The 20,023-nt window shown below is 43.2% G+C and overlaps 1 protein-coding gene across 2 annotated transcripts in view; it reads left to right on the forward strand.

Moving 5' to 3' along the window:
• Window positions 1-5,373: 5,373 nt before the first annotated feature.
• Window positions 5,374-20,023, forward strand: part of PLOD2 (procollagen-lysine,2-oxoglutarate 5-dioxygenase 2) — a 51,804-nt gene continuing 37,154 nt past the window's right edge. The window contains exon 1 of one of the 2 annotated variants that reach the window (XM_069864912.1): window positions 5,374-5,630. In XM_069864912.1, the coding sequence (XP_069721013.1) occupies window positions 5,531-5,630 (100 nt within the window). In that variant the 5' untranslated portion in view covers window positions 5,374-5,530. The remainder of the gene's footprint in view (window positions 5,631-20,023) is intronic. The other variant, XM_069864913.1, reaches the window with a different exon arrangement.

The raw sequence follows: 20,023 nt of genomic DNA on the forward strand, positions 1-20,023 counted from the left end.
GTCAGGGAAGGAAGTTCATGTGACCAAGACTGTTCCATTTTAGTATCTGTGGAAAAGGTTTTCTAGTGGGTCTCCAGAGAGCAGAGATTTTGAGGTGTAGATGCAAGGTGAGATCAGTTCAAGGACAAACAAAGCACACCAGAATCACAGACTGTGTTGTTTTTTATAAAGACAGTGAAATAGAGAGTAGTTAAAGGATGTGAAAAAGAAAAGTCTCTTATAAGAAGCTTCTGTAGTTCAGAAAGCAGCTTTCTACAACAGGACCTACCTCTTTCTGGTTTCAGTGACAGGCTGGTGAAGCAATGAGCTCCGTTTCCATTCCACGTGGCGTCAGCTGTATATATTTTGGTGGTTTGGGGAAGATGGAAGTTGCTAATCCTATGATGATTTCTTACAGACAACTAGGAAAGAGACAGGGAAAAGGAGGTAGGGATAGGCAGATACAGACAGGGAGTTACTGTAAAAGACCTGTCTACGCATCTGACAAAAAGGCACTGGAGGAATGGAGATTAGTAACAATTCAAGAAGCTGCTTTTTCCTGCAGAGGTTCTGTATTGTGCCCACATATCTGCCAGCTTAATCCTAAATATTACTGCTAATCTGTTGAAAACGCACTGAATCTAAAAAGAAAAATTGTTTGGCAACTGATTGTGAGGTCCAAAAATCACTTTTCACAGTGAATTTCTGAAGTAAGGAGTGCTTGCAGTTGCTCCCTTTCAGATTTTGCTCACTATTGCTGGAGTGTTAGGACAAGAAAACTCCTTGGGCTCCCATGTTCAGAGGCTCATAGCTAACAGTAATGAACTCTCTCCTCCTCCATGCCTACTTAACCAAACATTTATTTCTCATGAAGAAATTGCCTTATTGCAGAGGAAAAGGAAAAAGGCTTGATAAAATAAAAAGTCAAAGGAACAGAGAGTGACAACAGCAAGAATGGGAGACTATTTCTGGGGACATTTGTAGGAATGGTTTCTGCAGTTAACCTCTGTAGCGTAACAGGCATACTTTTGCACATTACATTACACACTATGTAATTCCTTAAAATTATTTTGATCTGAGGGTAAGTTTTTACTTAGCAGTTCAGAGATTTAAGTGTTGAGTACATACAATGGTAATACAGTACTGAAGCAGCTTGCAAAAGCATCAGGAGAGCTGAAGACCCTGCTAAGCACCAGCTGTCAGTTCAAGCCTTGACGTTGGTATTTCTAGACAGAAGTATCATTTCTGACCGAAGTTTCAGTGGAGGCAGGGTGATGCAGAGCCCTTCGACACTGCACAGCTGGCAAACTTCAGTTCTGAAGTTTCACAAGCATTTTCCCCTGCATCGGCCAGTGTCCGAGTAAAGCCTCTGGGAATAGGAGATGCCTGGCCACATCTGTCACTTTGAAAGCAGTGTTTTGGTTAGACTTCAGCTCTGTTTTCTCACTGGGTCCAAAGCTTCAATTTTTCTAACAGTCGAAAATGAAGTTAGCCTTCAAAAGACGAAGGAAAATGACAAGGAAATATGAACGTTTCTAGTCAAAGTCTGGGCTTGCACTTTAAGGTACAAACTGTGTATATATGATAATTCTCTCACCCTGTTTTTCTCATACATTAGAAATCTGTCTTTGCCAGCTATTTCCTTTTCTTTCATTATTACATATTTACAGTCTTCTTTCACTAATTCTTTTTATTCTTCCCTGCTACTGTTTACATGTACTTTTTGATAATAAAATGTCTCTTAGGGTTTCTCTCGGATGCTCCCTCCTTTTTACGCCTGTTGGGTTCCACCCAACAGTACTGTTTAGGACCTATGCATTAGTCTCTGGTGGAACTAGCTGCTTATGACAGAGGTGAGGTGCTGGGCTATGATTTCTCAGAGTACTGTGTATACATATGATACTCAGCTGCTGATTTTACTCTCAGTTCTCAGGGCTGAAACTCTGGCTGCTTCCCACCCCATCCATTGGAGCAGTGACATCATCTCCATGGTATTCTGAAGTGATGCCCAATGGTCTTTTCCCCCTCAGGCTTTATTGAAGAAATTTGTAATTTCTTTAATGGTTGATGGTATTAAGTGTGTTCTACATGTCTCTGATCCGAAGTGAGGTTTGATCTGTTGACAAATTCTTTTGAAATGCTTATTTGCCTGTTTTCTACCTTAAAACTGTAGCTGTGATGTAGTGACTATTTTTTCCATCTTCATTTTTCATAGGCCAGTTTCTTTAACTTATTTAAAAAAAAAATAAAGATAGAAGTACTTGCAGTGTCATCCCAGTAATGCATTGCTTGCTTTCAGCTAATACACACAGTCTATGTACCCATGCAACCGATCAGCAGCAGTAGTGCTGGTTCTTGGAAGAGTGAGCAACGGCTGTTCATGGATGTGTGCATAAATATGGTCGTACTGTTTGTGATCAAAAGATGCTTGTTCTCTGGTGAATCTCTGCATGCCTGACAGAGGTGGCAGGAGAAACTAGGTCATGAGTAATTGCCCAAGAAGTGGAGAGCCTTTTCTGTTTCTCCTGTAGTTAGTAACTGCAGCTTCATAAGTGCATGATTACATTTTCAGTATTTCCCAACTGCTCCTTTCATGGGTCTTCTCTGCTGCAGGATCTCCTTCAGACTGAGGATGCAGTATTTTTCTTTAGTTTGGTCTACCTCCCTCCCTGCTGTATGGGTTGCCTGGTGCAGAAAGAACGAGCTCTCTCAATTAACTGTAAAAGCATCTGGGTATATAATGCAGGCTCTGATTTCTGCTCTGGGTTCCAAACAAAAGCATGCTGTTCTTACGGCTGCAGTAGCCAAAGTCAATTTTTCCCTTCTTTCCCGTTTTTTTTTCTTTTCCTCTGTGGCTCCAAAAAAGCACATCTGTTAGGCCCATAGAGACAATTAGGATAAAAAATGAGGTGTCTATTTGACGATTCTATAGATGGACCTCAAATACATGAATCCTGCTTTCATCACTAATTTTTGTTTTGGATTATGCCTTTGGTCCTGGAATAATAATTCCAAGGTGTAAATCCTCATGATTCCAATAGGCTGCTCTCTGCTTCTATAATTTTAAATGACTTCTAAACATTTAATCTATTGTTTACAGTGTGTTTTTTAATATACCTTGTATCACAATGAGAAAAAGAGTGGAGGTGGGGCAGTCCTTCATCATCACCATGCTCACCTTCAGTAATTCGGTGATTTGTTGGGTGTTTCTTTAATGATAGAAGTGTAATAGTTTTGCGTGTTAAGAGCAGTAAGATTGCCTTCTATGACAAGGTGACCCGCTTATTGGATTAGGGAAAGGCTGTAGATGTAGTCTTCTTGGACTTCAGTAAAGCCTTTGACATGGTTTCTCACAGCATTCTGCTTGAGAAACTGTCAGCCTCTGGCCTGGCCAGGCGCACACTCTCCTGGGTGGAAAAACTGTTTGGCTGGCCGGGCCCAGAGAGTGGTGGGAAATGGTGTGAAATCCAGCTGGAGGCCAGTGACAAGTGGGGTTCCCCAGGGCTCAGTGCTGGGTCCAGCCCTGTTCAATGTCTTTATCAATGACCTGGATGAAGGCATCGAGTGCACCCTTAGCAAGTTTGTGGATGACACTAAGCTCGGTGGAAGTGTCGATCTGCTGGAGGGTCGGGAGGCTCCAAAGGGATCTGAACAAGCTGGACCGCTGGGCAGAGTCCAGTGGCATGAGGTTTAACAAGACCAAATGCCGGGTCCTGCACTTGGGGCACAACAACCCTATGCAGCTACAGACTGGGAGGAGAGCGGCTAGAAAGCTGCCTGGAGGAGAGGGACCTGGGGGTGTTGGTTGACAGCGACTGAACATGAGCCAGCAGTGTGCCCAAGTGGCCAAGAAGAACAATGGCATCTTGGCTTGTATCAGACATGGCGTGACCAGCAGGTCCAAGGAGGTTATTCTTCCTCTGTACTTGGCAGTGGTGAGACCGCTCCTCGAATCCTGTGTTCAGTTCTGGGCCCCTCACCACAAGAAGGATGTTGAGGCTCTGGAGTGAGGCCAGAGAAGAGCAACAAAGCTGGTGAGGGGGCTGGAGAACAGGCCTTATGAGGAGCGGCTGAGAGAGCTGGGGGTGTTTAGCCTGGAGTAGAGGAGGCTGAGGGGAGACCTCATTGCTCTCTACAACTACCTGAAAGGAGGTTGCAGATAGGAAGGTGCTGGCCTCTTTTCCCAAGTGACAGGGGACAGGACAAGAGGGAATGGCCTCAAGCTCCGCCAGGGGAGATTTAGGCTGGACATCGGGGAAAAAAAAATTTCACAGAAAGGGTCATCGGGCACCGGCAGAGGCTGCCCAGGGAGGTTGTGGAGTCACCTTCCCTGGAGGTGTTTAAAAGACGGGCAGATGAGCTGCTCAGGGACATGGTTTAGTGGCAGATAGGAAGGGTCGGACTCGATGATCCAAGACGTCTTTTTCCAGCCCCGTGGTTCTATAGAATCATAGAATAACCAGGTTGGAAGAGACCCACCAGATTATCGAGTCCAACCATTCCTATCAAACATTAAACCATGTCCCTTAGCACCTCATCCACCCGTCCCTTAAACACCTCCAGGGAAGGTGACTCAACCACCGCCCTGGGCAGCCTCTGCCAGTGCCCAATGACCCTTTCTGTGAAGAATTTTTTCCTAATGGCCAGCCTAAATCTCCCCTGGCGGAGCTTGAGGCCATTCCCTCTTGTCCTGTCCCCTGTCACTTGGGAGAAGAGGCCAGCACCCTCCCCTCTACAACCTCCTTTCAGGTAGTTGGAGAGAGCAATGAGGTCTCCCCTCAGCCTCCTCTTCTCCAGGCTAAACACCCCCAGCTCTCTCAGTTGTTCCTCATAAGGCCTGTTCTCCAGCCCCTTCACCAGCTTTGTTGCTCTTCTCTGGACTCGTTCCAGAGCCTCAACATCCTTCTTGTGGTGAGGGGCCCAGAACTGAACACAGGATTCGAGGAGCGGTCTCACCAGTGCCAAGTACAGAGGGAGAAGAACCTCCCTGGACCTGCTGGTCACGCCGTTTCTGATCCAAGCCAAGATGCCATTGGCCTTCTTGGCCACCTGGGCCACTGCTGGCTCATGTTCAGTCGCTGTCAACCAACACCCCCGGGTCCCTCTTCTCCAGGCAGCTTTCTAGCCAGACTTCTCCCAGTCTGTAGCTGCACAGGGTTGTTGCGTCCCAAGTGCAGGACCCGGCATTTGGCCTTGTCAAACCTCATGCCACTGGACTCTGTGACACTAAACTTTCAGGAACGCGCTGATCCGGACACGACTCCGGCCCCCCTCCCCGCCGCAGCCCGCTCGGAGGGGCAGGCGGGGCCCGGGGCGGGGCTGGGCCGGCCGCTCCGCCCCCGCGGCCGCTCCGCGTGCGCCCCGGCTCGGCGGCTGCTGCTGCGCTGCCGGGTGCCCTCTCTGCCCGCGGCTCCTCGCACCGCCGTGAACAGCCCGGGCCGGGCGAGGCGCGCTTCGCCGCCACCCGCCGCGGAGGAGGAGCGGCAGCCCCCCCCGGCTCCCCGGGCACCGTTTTTTCCCCTTCGTTTCCCGCCGGGCGCGGAGCGGGAAGATGGCGAGGAGCGGCGCCCGGCCGCTGCGCCTCCTCCTGCCGCTGCTGCTGGCCCTGGCGCTGCCGGCGGCGGCGCGGCGCTCCGGGACCCGCACCGCAGGTGAGCCCGGGCTGGGGCGCGACCGGCCGCGGCTTTGTGCCTCCCGGCTCGGTAACCTCCGCCGCGAGGGGAAAAGCCTTCCCGGGGAGGCTGGGAGCCGCCGCTTTCCCGAGTCGATTCTTGCTCCCGTCCCTTTCCTCCGCGGGCGCCGGGGCGGGTTCGGCGGAGCGGGCAGGGCTCCCCGGTTTGCTCCCGAGAGGATCCGCTTGGCTGAGAGTGCGGGTCATAGGTGCATCGCCTCTCTCGGAATAGAAAAAGATTCCTTAATGGGAAGTGAGTCGCCCTGACTTTCGTCCTCCGCCCTCTCCCTTCCCCTCTCCCTTCCCCTCTCCCTTCCCCTCTCCCTTCCCCTCTCCCTTCCCCTCTCCCTTCCCCTCTCCCTTCCCCTCTCCCTTCCCCTCTCCCTTCCCCTCTCCCTTCCCCTCTCCCTTCCCCTCTCCCTTCCCCTCTCCCTTCCCCTCTCCCTTCCCCTCTCCCTTCCCCTCTCCCTTCCCCTCTCCCTAGGTGTTGGTGACAACGCTGGGGAAAGCACAGAGTCAGTTGTTTCTCCAAGCTGTATCAACTGTTGATGAAGTTTCCTACTCCAGACAGAAGTCAGATGGAGACTTTAGTGCCCCTTCCCTCCCCGCAGAGGCTGCCTTGTTTTTGGCTCCTGGTATTTTGTCGTCACTTTCACTGCAAGGATCCAGAAGATAAAATTTATTTCTATCTTCAGCATGTAAAATAAAAAAAATGTATACAGGAAATTCTCTCAGAGAGCAGTGTCCGAGTGCATGTATGTCCAACTGTATGCCAAAACATATTTCTTGTTCTGTTACTGAATCTGTACTTCTGATTTTTATTCTAGGCATACAAATGTATTTTGTCCCACTAGATTATTACCACATGAAATCTAAACCAGTTCCATCTCTTGGCTTATTTACTCAAGAGTATAATCAAGTTATTTTTATACCTAGCTTAATTTTCTTCTGATGAGCAGAAGGAAGCTCCATTTTAGAGAAGCAAGTTCTGATTTTGATAGGAGAACTGCTGACTTGGTGGATAAATAGTGTTAGGGGCAAAAAAAAAAAAAGGTGTTGATTAATATCAGACTCTAATCAATGAGCTTCTCATTTCCAGTTTTCTTAATGTTTTGCTACTGTCATTCATTCAGAAGACTTCTCTGAAGGTAGTGGCATGCACTGTAGTTTGCAGTCTCTTAAGGGGTGTGTGAGTGTTACTGTTCAGCCCTTGCTGTCCCTTGGAGGTGCTGCCTATAGGGATAGGCTTTGAGTAAAAAGTTGAGCTCCCATGCTTGTCACCAAGGCAGTGAGATTGTAAATCGGGCTCCTTTGGAAATTAGTTATTGCAAACGTAGTCATTTTCTCAAACATATCTCTTCAAATAATGGTTTTGTGTGTTTGGGGGGATTTTTCCTTGTGTTTTTTTTTAACTATGTACTTGAGATGTGTGATCTGAAGCAGATAGAAGCTAATAGCTGGCATGTAAGGGTTTTCCGTTAATCCCGCTGGTGTTCAGAGGTGTGAAAGCAAAGAGTGCTTAGTCCAGGCAGCACTGTATGATTCAGCAAACCAAAAATAGACTGCTATGTTTATATAAATAATAAAAATGATGCTACACAAGTTACAGTGCTGGAAAGCACTGATACATTTATATGTGGGCATTCACACAGGAAGATCTTAATTCTTTTTAATTTTAACATGAGTAGCCTGAATTGTAGAAGGCTCTGCTGAGTCGAAACCACTCCCTGAGTAGTTACGTGACCCCAGACACTGCCTGCTGTGTTACTTGTTTTTATTACAGTTTTAACCCTTAAATATTTTCCCTGAGACTGTGCTGTATCACTTCAAGAGGGGCAGACCTTACTGTGTGCCTCCAGTTTCAGAAATCAGTTTTTTCATTTCTAGTCTCTTGATACTTTGTACCACTCGGATATAAATCAGCATGCAAAGACACAATTCCCCTGTCAGATTTTAGAGCAGCCTGCTAGGGTTGCTTGTTTCGGAAATAAGCTGTAATGAGAATGTCTGAAACTGACTGCCAAGCTGTATCTTTATTTCTTGAGAAGACTTCACTGCTTTACTGGGAAAGGCTTGGAAAAGTTACAGCAAGACAACTGCCTGTTGCACAGCGGTGGCTGCTTGAGCAATGAGCAGTCAGCACAGCCCTGTGGCCAACTGTGCTTGCAGAAGCCCCTCCAGTGCTCCTTTGCTGGAGCTTTGTGTTTCAAGGAATCACAGAGGAAAGCACTGTTGAGCTCTCAAACACTTGAGTCCTGTGTGGTGAAGATAAAAATGTTTCTGTGTTGAAAGAGCAGCGTTACAGTATTTCCATTGCAGTGTACTTGCTCCCTGCCTGTTGCTTGTCCTGTAAGGCAGTCCAGGATGCAGGGGAGCGTGCGGAGAAGACATTTGTCATTGCATTAGGAGCAGACGCTGCCCTTGGCAACAGATGTAAATGATATTCCCACATGAAATGTTTTATTAATCAGCTCCTGTCAAGGGAAATGTCTTTGCCACCTTTGAGCCTCTTCCCCAGAGCGGCTTCGCTGCAGCAGGGCTGCGCTGAGGTGTGGGGGCCACGGGTTCTAACGGCGGCAAATGGGCAGGTTTTGAGGTGGACCCTGTGGTTTGTTGCTGTCTGTATGCACTCCTGGAATGTGAGGAGTGGGAGGGTGGGTTGGGAGGGGAGTTGTTACGGTCCTGGCAGTGTGGGTGGCTTTCTGGCCAGCTGGGCCAGGGGGTGTGGGCAGCCTGGCAGGCTGTGGCTTTCCTCCACCCCAGTGCCTGTCAAACGCCAGCCACAAATGCTTCAAGCAGTAACTGCTGCCTAGTCTGGTGTGCCAGGACTCACTTGGAGATACAGCATGTACTGTTGCCATTTCTGTTGACTTTTTTTTTGGCTCAGGCAAAATGGTCGATGTGAGTGACCACGAGCGACCAATCAGCCTTTCCCTCTGAGGCACCCATGGTGTGCAAACAAGGGAATTCAGTCATTCAACCATCTTGATCTGCTTATTAAAAGTACTGAAAGACCCTGCCTGCTTGATGGAGTAGAGACCACAAATTCAGCACTTTGTGCCTGACTGTCTTTCTCTGCCCAATTTTCTGTTTCTTGTTCCTCTACTGATGCTACTTTGTCCATCTCATCACTGCAGTATCTAAAACTGCTACATAAACTTGTGCTGGAGAAAAACTACCTCTAGGTCTCTTGGGAGTTTCATGCTCCTTTTGTGAGGACTGTACACCTGTATTCTGCCACCTGCCTCACACAGGTGAAGGATAAAGGTAGAGAATGACATATCCAGGACCCAACCCTGCAGGACACAGACTTTGAGTTACCCATGTCCCAAGGGCACCATCACCCTGACTCCCTTGGGAGTACTTAGGAACGTGTGTTAGCGTCAGTGTGTACTACTACAGGTGGGTAATGGCCACTTGCATGGATGCCTTTAGGCTCCAGCTTTGAAATAAAAGGTGAATAACAGATGAAACAGTGTGTAGTGGGGAATGTGTGTATCTGGACATTAGTTACAAATAGGCAAACATGGCTGCGGAGTGCAAATCCGCAAAGTTATGCAGTGAGGTTGGATAAGATCGCTGCAGCTTTGACTGTAAAATGCATTTCTAATTAAAACGAGAAAGAGTGAAACAGTTGTGACCTTTATCATCATCATCATCCAGAAAGTCATGATTTGTGTCTGAGTTCTTTCTTGGCTTTTTCTCTCACCACTGCTTACTTAAGCAAAAGTGACTCAGTGTCTTCATGGGAAGTGTTTAGTTTATCTGTTGAATTAGCACTATTACATTGCGTAATCAAAAGGAGTATCTTTCCATTTGTGTAGAGCTGCTCGTCTGAAATGTAAATTACTTTACATACTGCTCTGGTCAATTCCCTAGCCATAGAAAGTAATAAAGGCAGTTTTGTTTTCACTTAGGTAATTTTTTTATAGTTTTTGAGGGACTGGTTACAAGGCAAAAAAGTCGGAAAGTGAAGAATATTTTTTTCCCCCTCTTAATTTGAACATAATGTGATTCTCTCTGGCACAAAATACAACCTGACCGAACCCATCAGTAGCAGGAATGTGTCTGTATGTGTGGGAATGTTGTAGCTCTAGAGAATAAACAACACTTAATCATCAAGGAATACGTGCTTGCAAGCACAGACCGACACCACAAATAGCTTTAAGTGGTTTAATGGAACTGCTTCTGGAGTATTTCCTTAAGGTGAACGCTGTTTTAAAATATGGATTATGCTTGTCATGAGGAGTCTAAATATGTAAAGTCACTGCTTCATCCCAGGTATCTTTTTGTTCTTTTTGCAGGAGCTAGAGTTCATTTTGCAGTTTGTCATAGAAGGAAAAACAAACAAATGAAAACCAAACAAATGAGAAATCCACTGAAATAACATAGCAAATCCTTTATGTGATGATCAGAGTAACCGGGCTTCTTCATTCTCAATGTGTGCATGCCTTGTGCCTTTTTAATATAATATTTTAATAATATTGGTTCCAAATGAGCACTGAGACTTCAGAAACTTAGATACCTACTAATTGTTGAAATATTTGATCATTGACAAATTATATAGTTGACGTATTTGATCATTTCATTCTGTTTCTGCTTGAACCAAAATTAAAGATGCTGTGGATTACTGTATAATTTATTTTAAAATCCCGGATTATTTTTGAACTGGAGTGCAGCATAATTACAGACTGATTTCCTAATAATTTAAGGCTAAGCAGTAGAGCTCTGCCTTGGCTTAAAACATTGCATTCAAATTTATAAGGCAATTCTGAAGAAATCCCCTTTTATTTTAATGGTTGGCTCACCAGCTTTTATGGTCTGCCCTTTGAAAGTATTTCAGGGTTCCTTCTTGGACAAGTTGCAAATCTGTTGATCCACTGTGCATTTTCTTACAATATAGCCACGGGGGAAATAGAAGCAGGGCTGGGGAGTCTTTTTTGATGGTAGCTCTGATTCTGGCAATGTAGCTGCCAAGTATGTTTTTAAAGCTGACAGATAGTATTTGTAATTAATGTAAATAAACTGTAAGGAAAAAAGACAGAAAAATGCTAAACAAAAATAAGTACCATTCCTTTGAGAATTAATTCTGTACTTGTTGGTCTAAGTGTTAATGTACTGGTTGAGCCTGTTAGGGTTTCTTGCTGAAATCAGCTGTGCAGAAAATAGTATCTAATCAAATTGCATTTGTAATTTTTTTTACTTTTTTTTTTTTTTGGTAGTTCACATGAAACTTTAATATAGCAAAGTGTTTCCTTAGGCTATCTTCTTAAGCAGCGTACTAATTCTGTTCTACATCACTGTGAAGCAATTGTACACATATTAGATCTGAACCAGGCCCATAAACTTAGTAACTGAAGTTGCTGGGTCAAGTGTTTGGTGTTAAAAGCAGGTTTAAAGATGCATCATACAAGATATGTTATGGTGTTGTGTCAGAAGTAGGGCAGATGTTTTTGGTACTGTTTTGTGATTTGAAGGACTGAGTTTTTCAAGGCAGGGCACTATCAGTATTTCACAGCTGTGGAGTTTAAGTTGCTTCTTGACATAGAAAAGGGGATCTTAGAAAATTACATTTTTTAATTTTCCCAGGATTGCATGGCCTGTGTTTCTGTTTGGAGATTTTCACATGTCCACTACCTGGGCACAGGGACAGTTGTTATGTGGTAGGGCAGCTTTTTTAAATGAACTGATGAATCAGGACGGTAGCATCCACTGCCAACATGAACCACGGTGCAGGCATGAAGGACAGTTACACATTTTCAGGATGGCTGCAGTTACAGGTCTAATTTCTACTTTTTAAAGAAAAGGTTAGTCTAAGGAGAAACTTTTTGCAAATCTTAACTGCTGAGTTTCATCGGTGGATTGATTAGCTGTCAGGAAATGGACCTTAGCAATGCCTGGTGCTATGTGTTATCGCTTCTGTTTAAACAGCTGGTTTTGCTAAACAACAGCTTAAGAAGGAGCCTGCCCTTCTCTACATACATATTTATGGGAGAGGCAGAGGGCAAGGCTGAGAAAAGGCAGAAGCGGAGTGAACTTTCTCACTTAGGCAGCTGATATTAATTGTGTCCTGCTCTCAGCTGCACAGCCCCGATGACAGTTTATAGCGTGGCCATCCAATCGGCGCGTTCAAGCAAGACCCAGCCTGTGCCGTGACTCCATCCGCTTCCACTCTCAAGAAGATTTTTGTGGTTTGATTGCTATCTGGGCACTAATAAACAGCTGTGTAACCTGATCCGCTCCCTACTTGCCAGGAAGTTAGGCAGCTCTTGTTGGAGTTGCTTCATGCATGGCCATGGTGTCATTTACAAACAGTTGATTTTAGTTTTTTTCTTATCTGGGAACTAGGGAACATGCCTTATCTTTGCTTTACTACAGAATAATTGATTCAGTAAACAGGCTCTCACCCAAGTCCATTGAAGCTGATGGAAAACCTCTTTACTGCTGCTTGTATCTGGTTTTGTTCAGCTATTAAAATGAGGAAATCTTGCATTAGAAAGAGTGTGGGCCTGAGCTCCAGCCAGCACTGCACCTGGGACTGATGCGGGTGATTGACGAGTGCACATACAGATCTTAATGACCTCTTGTTGACTGTATATTCTATACTACTAAATTAAAAGAAAGTAAATTATGAGCTGAGACATAATCAGCTCAGAATCAGCTTTCAAGTGTTTCCTGAAATCAGTTGTACATTCACGTTAGGACTAATTGCTAATCTTTGTCTGAAAGTGTTTGTATGTATATATGCATGTACAGAAAAATTGTTACAGAGTTACAATCTGTGGATACTGGGGTTTTATTTATTTTATTTCATTTTTTTTTTAGAATTGGCTCTATTCAACAGTTGATCATTTCCAAGTAAACATTTTAGATGCTGTGTCTATACATCATCAAAAATGATGTGATGAAAGACTGATAGTAAGCAGCAGCTCAGCAGAGTTGCTGTTTGTCAGTATGCATGGAAGAAGGAAATGCCTGTTCACATCCCTGTGAGCTGTGAATTAAAGCAAAAGATAGTTTCTTTCTTCACGAGAAATTTTTAGTGTTTTCATAACAAACTTTAGATTCTGAAATGCACAGTTTGTACAACACTGTTCACCTCTTGAGTGGTTTCAAATTGCAGATGGCATTTAACAATAATGGGACTTTTGAGTAAGAAGTCTCTTTCTAAGTCCTGGAAAACTTCAGTGTAGATTCAGTAATAGAAAAGAAAAAAAAAAAAGTAGTGTCCTGTCCAAGGGCTGTGTGTTAGCAAGTGCTAATCTAGTATGAATTTTATATTATGAGATTATACAGAGCAACTCTTTTTTTATATAAAAACACAATTCTGATAACCCGCCTTCTTCGTTCCTTTAAAACACATGAGGAGAGGGAGAACTCTGTAACAGGCAACATTTACTGTGGCTGAGGAAGTTGCAACAGCCCTATCTATTCAAAAGTAACTGAAACTGGAAAGTTATGCCTTCCCTATTTCTTTCCCTAGACAGCTTCTGAAATCTTCTGTCTCAATGAATGGTTTCATTCTCTGTCTTGGGACAGTGTTGGGAGTTTTGATACCAACAGCTTTTGCTCTGTAACTTCAGCAAGGTCGACAAATAACCTGGAGAAGCACAGAAAGTATTATCCACAGACAGTCCATGTGGTTAAGGTGGCAGTATTTCTTTTGTGCAGGTTAAACCATTTTGAGGATCACGTGGTAGCAGAGTTGATACCTGTGTACTGACATTAGTTCTGCAATAACTATGCTTATACCTTCAAAAGACAGACTTCTGTTTACTTTGCTTTAGTTTAATATGTCTGGCTTAAAGTGGAGAAGGTGCAAGTCTGCTAATAGCTGGCCAAGGAGAATCTTGTATATCTTTGGAAATTACATGAATAGTGTTTTTGCTGCTCTTTGTGTTTTGCGGTTAGACATGTATGTATTGAAAGGCAGTGATCAACAGCATTGTAGTATAGAGGAAAACAGGCCCAATTTTCAGAAGGTCTGCATCCTCAAAATTTGACCTTTAAGATTTATTTGAAGCATTTGTTCTCAAAAATCTCTCTCTCCCACACAAGAATGCATATTGGTGTAGGAAATTGGTATGCATTATGTGTTTGGCAACCGTGACTGTTCTTAACTTGCTATCTGTTAATTCTAATTTCATCTTTTATTTTAAATCCTATCACTTTCCAGTCTTTCACAAGTTTTTCAAGTCTATTTTGTCTCCCCTCCAAAGATGTTTTTTTAACAGCAATCTAACCGTGGTACTAAATTGCATAGGATTCAGTCTTACAAGGTGATCATGGCTATGTTTAATAGGACTTTGAAACCAGTCTGCCTCTCTGGAAAGCAGTAAGCTGTGGGATGAGTGAAGGCATGCAGGGAGTCTTCTGTGCAGAGCGAAGTTGACTGTATAAAATAAAGATCAGATGAAAAAAACCTAGAACTGCACTTCCAAGTATGAAGTGTATTGTTTGTGCACCTGTCATCTTTCTTGTCATGGAGTGTAATGCACATTTCTTTCCTGAGGAAAGAAGATGACCATGTTTGCTATTTCAGCACATTGTTGTGTTTATAAGGAGTCCTGGGGGAAAATAAACAACTGTCAGATGGCTCTGTCTTTTCCCTCTTTATGCCAGAAGTTTTATTTGACCATAGGTTCTTCTGTTTGCTTACTACTTTCTTGGACCGTACATACATCATATAAACTGACATTGGGTGGATATATATGTTTTAAGTTTGCATTTTTAATGTCGTCTACTTAAGAGCTACTTTGTTTGCTGCTAGATTACATTAACCAAATATAGGTATGTAGGTATAACTTACCATGGTTATATTGCATATGATGGGTTTCTCCTGTCCCCAGCTGTTTGACATATTTTCAGAGTATGTGGATTTTCAAAAGTTGCATTTGATGTAGCATCTTAAGTTTAGGCTATAACTCCCATTTATAGAGGGGAAAATTAATTCCTTTTGAGGAGTCTAATATTGCTTTTGTGGGTGACAAGTGGAAGATTGTATTGTGATAAAAGTCTGGATTTTGAAAGTGCTTTTTGATACTTTAGCTTTTTAGTTGACGTAACAGTTTTGGAGGTTATGAGCGTATGTTTTGAGTCCATACAGATAGGAAAGGGAAGTTGCTGGTGGCACCATCGGTGACTCTGTCTGTGGAGTATCAGCGTGGCTCAGAAGCATGTGGAAAAGTTGTTTGTACTGAAGTTGTCAAAACTGCATGGTAAGAGAGTTGATCATTGTGACTGTATGGACTCTGTAGAGTGTTGTGTAGTCCAGTGGTCCATTTAAGTTTTTTTTTTAATGCTTTCTTTACTGTTGTGGGCTTAAACCTAATGCTGCAATCTGTTTAAAAGCTCTTTCACAGTTTTGCAGTTAATTGGGAACTCAGACTGTTATGTTATTTGGTTTTATGGAGGAAACAAAAGCGAAGCTTATAAATAAGATTTTCCAAGAGGCTTTGTATCAGCCATTGTTTTTTCTTTTTGGATCTCAGTTTCATCTTGTTCAGAAGATGTTGTAGAGTATTCTACATTTTCCAAGTTATCTTCCAGAAATAGAACTCATCTGTTAGAGAAGTTACAGGAGGCTGGTTGTATTGGGACACTGCATTCCTAAATAGCTTATAAAGCTTTATTCTTCCCAAATTTACCAGTTTTATCATGAAACTATGAGAAACTCTAGGTCTTGAATCCCAGTTACGGGTCATGCCTTCCAATACTGTAAGCCAATGTGCACAGAGCCCAATCTGCACTAATCCTTTTATTTGCTAACTCAAACATGTTGTACTCGATATGCTTATCAGGGTAATGATGTTAAAATGTCATGTTCTTCAAACAGGGCTGGTGACAACCTGGCAAGCACCCATCAGGTGCTTGTGGTATGCAAGCAGCTATGCTGAGGGCAGACCTGAGGACTGTGAGTTTTTTTTTCCTCCCATTCAGGTTAGCGAAGTGGATGGGAAGGTCAAGAAACCCAGTAATTACTTTTTTATTTCTCAATTAGACTACTGTAAGAGTATTGGAACATGGATGTTGTTAATGCAGTATGTGCTTTAGGTGAGGTGCATAAGGAGGGAAAATAGCATTTCTTGAGGACGGTTCCTCTAGCTTCACCTTCTTGTTACTGGCTGAGTACAGAAGTCAGAAGAGAAAGTTGCATGGCCAAGTCAGGACTCATAAATTTCAGATGATTATGCATGGGATAGTTTGCCTGCCTTGGAAATCAACAGGCATACTGAAAACTTTATTCCAAACCCCAATAAGCTTCCCTCAGTTTTATTTTCTTTCTTTAATGCTTAATTGATAGAAACAAATAATAGCAGGAATACAGTCAGATGTCTTCAGTTAGTTGGGGCTGTTTACTCTTGCTCTGACAGTTACTTCTCAGTTCAGCTTACTTTTAAACATTCCTCATTAATGTGCTCTTGAATTGTGATGGGTGGAATCCAGGCTGAAAACACTTTTTCAGCTGCATTGTGCTTTATTGTGTGTCTCTGGTCATGGAGGAACATTCTCCTATGTGGTGTAAAGGCAAGCTAAATCCAGTCTGTGGGATCATTATTGTTTTGTTTTGTTTGTTGGGTTTTTTTTGGTTTTGTTTTTGTGGGAAACTGCACCCTGCTGGTGTTCCACGTCTCCTGAGATGCAGGATGTAATAACAAGCACAATTATGTAGCTTATTTAATGGGCTCAGATGAATGTGTCCATCTTCCAGGTATCCATCTCATCCATCTTCTCTTCCAGACATCTGCCTAGCCTTTGCCTTAGATTATGATCGTGCAGATCACTGCCACAATTACTACCTGACCTTTCTTTGACTGTGTGGTTTTGTTTTTGTTTTTAAAAACCTAGAGAGGCATTCCTAGTATGTTTCCAGTTCCCAAGATTCTTCCATGATCTCTAGCAACTTGTTTTTTTCCTTGCTGGCAGCCTTTGGTAAGTTATTTTGTAAAGGTACACCTCTTTGCTCATTTAATGGAGAGGTTGATGCACAGTTGTTACTCTTTTGAGCAGTTCTGGGTGGGATAGACTGTTTTATGTAGATACTAGAACATGGATAAAAATGTATTCCAGGAACCAGATATCATTTCTTTACCATTGTAAGCCACTCATTTTAAAGATAGAGATAGATTTTAATGGCATAATGTAGAACCATGCACGGATGTCCGTTGATCTTTACAGCTCAATCCTACTCCAGACAAGTCCATGGTAGTTGAATCCAGGGACCAAATGTCAGCTTCCGTGTGGCTGTGAGCAATATCCTCAGTTTCGGCTGCCCTGAAGCTACTGTACTAATGCCCACAACCCCTGGTAGAAATTATGTAGTAATCTCTGTTGGTGTTCGTTCAAGATAAATAAGAACCATGTGGGTATGTGAGGAATGACTGCAGTTCTTTGCAAAGGTACAAGGAGAGAAGTCATTGCTTCTTAAAGCAGTCCTGCCATTGCAGTTCCTGGCTGAGACCTCACCAGGCAGTTCACTGAAGGCATAGGCTCTGGTTTAAAGTTTGTTCTTCTGGAAATATAAGTATTTATAATGCAGTCAGATTCCTGATAGTAGCAGCACGAAAGACTGAGTGAGAATGCGATGTTTTGATAAACCTTCATTGGGTTTCCTAATACGTTGCCTGTGCTCTGCAGTGTTGTCTTTTGCAGCTTGGGTGCTAAAGGGTTTCCTAATTTGCATGTAAAAATGAATTCTCTTTGTCACTGGATATACTTTTCTTGGCCAAACGAGTGCTCTCTCAGGCTTGTTTTCAAAACAGAACAGCTGTTTTGTGAATGTAACTGTCGGAAAGCTGTCTGGAATAATTGTACTCTAGTAACTTCAGCACCCTCATACCTGGCACGAAGCTCTTCGGAGATTTTATTTCATGCCTTCCTGTTGAACTTCAGTATTGTTTTTTTTATGCAGCCTGACTTTACTTTTGGAAATACATGCCAGTCTTAGTAATCCCCTCCAATGACTGCCAAGATATCTTTGGCAGGCCACGTGCCCAGGGAGACTAGCCCTGCCAGGCAGCCTCTGTGGCATCCCAGTACCCTGCAAGTGTGGAGAGCTGTGACCACCTGCTGTGCTCTTGGCTTTATGTATGTTTGCATTTTGAGGATGCTGTTAGTTTGTTTGGAAAGTACTAGTGAGAGAGTATATTCATCCCATTGTGCGAGAGGGATTGTCATTGTTAAGAAACTGGACAGCTCAAGTCTATATCTAAGACCGTACAGTAGAGCTCCTTATGGTAGACACCTGGGTGGAGGGCAGGGGTTCGTGCCAGAGCAGATGGTGAAGCAGGAACAGCATTTCTATGGCTAGAATCCATCCGGGGGGTTTTGCGATGACTTGAGAATTTTGCGGCTCACTTGCTGGGGAGTACTGGGCCGCAGTGGTTACTTGGGGTCTGAGTAATTGCAGGCAGCTTTCTGCTGCTACTCCTAGGTCTTCATTGCACAGCTGGAGCCCTTGAGCCAGCACAGCGATGCTGCTGGGGACTCTGGGCCAGTCACTCAACCTCTGTGTGACGTTTGTGTGACTCAGCCTGCAGTAAGGACTCTGGTGCTGCATTGAACCTTTGCACCAGCAAGGCTCTTAGTGGGACTAAACCTGCCCTGTGCAGCAGGGACACTGTGGGTGGCTGTAGCTAAAATAGATGTAGGTGAACACATCCTGAAATGGAAACAGCACTTGAGTAAACTTACTCACTTGGGATCTGTGTTGTACTTGGAATAAGTTTTTTATATGAATGAAGTTAAAAGGTTAAAAATAAATTGGCAAAGTATTTGATGGTTAGAAGCATTCTTTCCACTCACTTCCATGGGAAGAAACAAATACCTCCCATGTTATGCTCAGTGGAACTCTGCCAGTAAAACTGGTGAAAGTTGTCATTTGCATCTAAATAAAGTCACAGGAGCCTACAGGAATTACATAAATATTTTTGTCACCTCTTACTAGCTAAAAGAGAATGGTGATGTTTTCCTCATTTGGTTAATAATACTATCTATAATAGGAGAAGGTAATGATCATTTAATGCACTTTGCATTGTCTCTCCCTATTCACTGTAGACAGTGAATAAAAGCATTCTGTAGACAGAATGAAAGCATATTTCTCTGCTCTTTGGTCAGACACAGATTACTTTTAAAAAAGCCTTACAAAACAAATGCAAACAAACCTCCACCCCATAAAGAAAACAACACCAGAACCTCAACAAAGAATAGTTTATAAAGAACTCTTATTCTAAATGGACTCTAAATGCTATAAGTTCACTTCTGCTGGGCTTGAAAATTAAGTACCGCATGCACCTACAATTCTGTGGTACGGCAGAGATATGGAAATAAAGCCTTTTAGACCTCTTCACCTGTAACTTGAAAAAATTGACCATTGCTAAATATGCTAAGAGGAAAACTCTTCCAGTGTGAGTAATACCTTTGTAAAAATAGATTTCTGTTTGTTCTTGTGTCTGTTTGCAAACCTGACTCAGGCAGGCTGCACTGGATTGCTTGATTGGTTGTGTGATACAGATTTTCTTGCAGTTTCATGTCAATATAAACTGCATTATTTCTCTTCTCAACTTTCTCCATTTTATATAGCTTGTATTGAAATCCCCTATGATTTGGCGTGTCATTCTCTTCCCTCCTGTTCTGCAAAACTCAAGTGACATACCAGGCTCCGTAGTGAATCTTGAAACACATGAACAGTGTGTAGGTGGAATTGCAGTGGGTTCCACTAAAAGAGAGTAATGATATCCCGTGAAGAACAGTAGTTTATTTTTTGCTTCCCAAGCTGTACTTGTACATTGATTTAATGCTTTCTTTTGACTTAGTGACCATGGGAGGAATCTGATGCAGCTCACATTTTGTCATTTACATCATGTTGTCAAGTACAAATTTTTGAAACCCTTGCTGTTAGCATTCCTCCGGAAGGGATAGGTGTGAAATATGTCTACTCTAAACCAAATTCCAGTGTTACAGTCAGTGCTTGACTGGTCACCTAGGAAACCTTCAGTAATGGATTCCCTTGGCTTGGTGATGCAGTCTGCTTTGATTAGATTTTTTCCAGCTCTAACTTGAAAATGCAGTGCTTGAACAAAAAATTAATCATAACTTAATCTGTTCCATGGAGAAAAATCCTGTCCTTTGTTTTCAGTTCTCTTTTAGTCATAGTCTAAGATATCATGTTCCTTCTTGATTCTGTGGTGACTTCTGTAGTATTAATTTAGATAGCATGACCTTTAGAATAAATAATTTTGAAGATATTGAACCATTATTATTGGTGAGTCACTGCATCTGTGAATGTATTGCACTGGAATCCTCTGTGGAGGTCCTCCTGCCCTTTTGAGATGTGCTCACAGGATTTTCTTCTGATTCTTGCCTACAAAAGAC

Source organism: Phaenicophaeus curvirostris, chromosome 10, assembly GCF_032191515.1.
Source record: "Phaenicophaeus curvirostris isolate KB17595 chromosome 10, BPBGC_Pcur_1.0, whole genome shotgun sequence".
In the NCBI taxonomy this organism is placed as follows: Eukaryota; Metazoa; Chordata; class Aves; order Cuculiformes; family Cuculidae; genus Phaenicophaeus; species Phaenicophaeus curvirostris.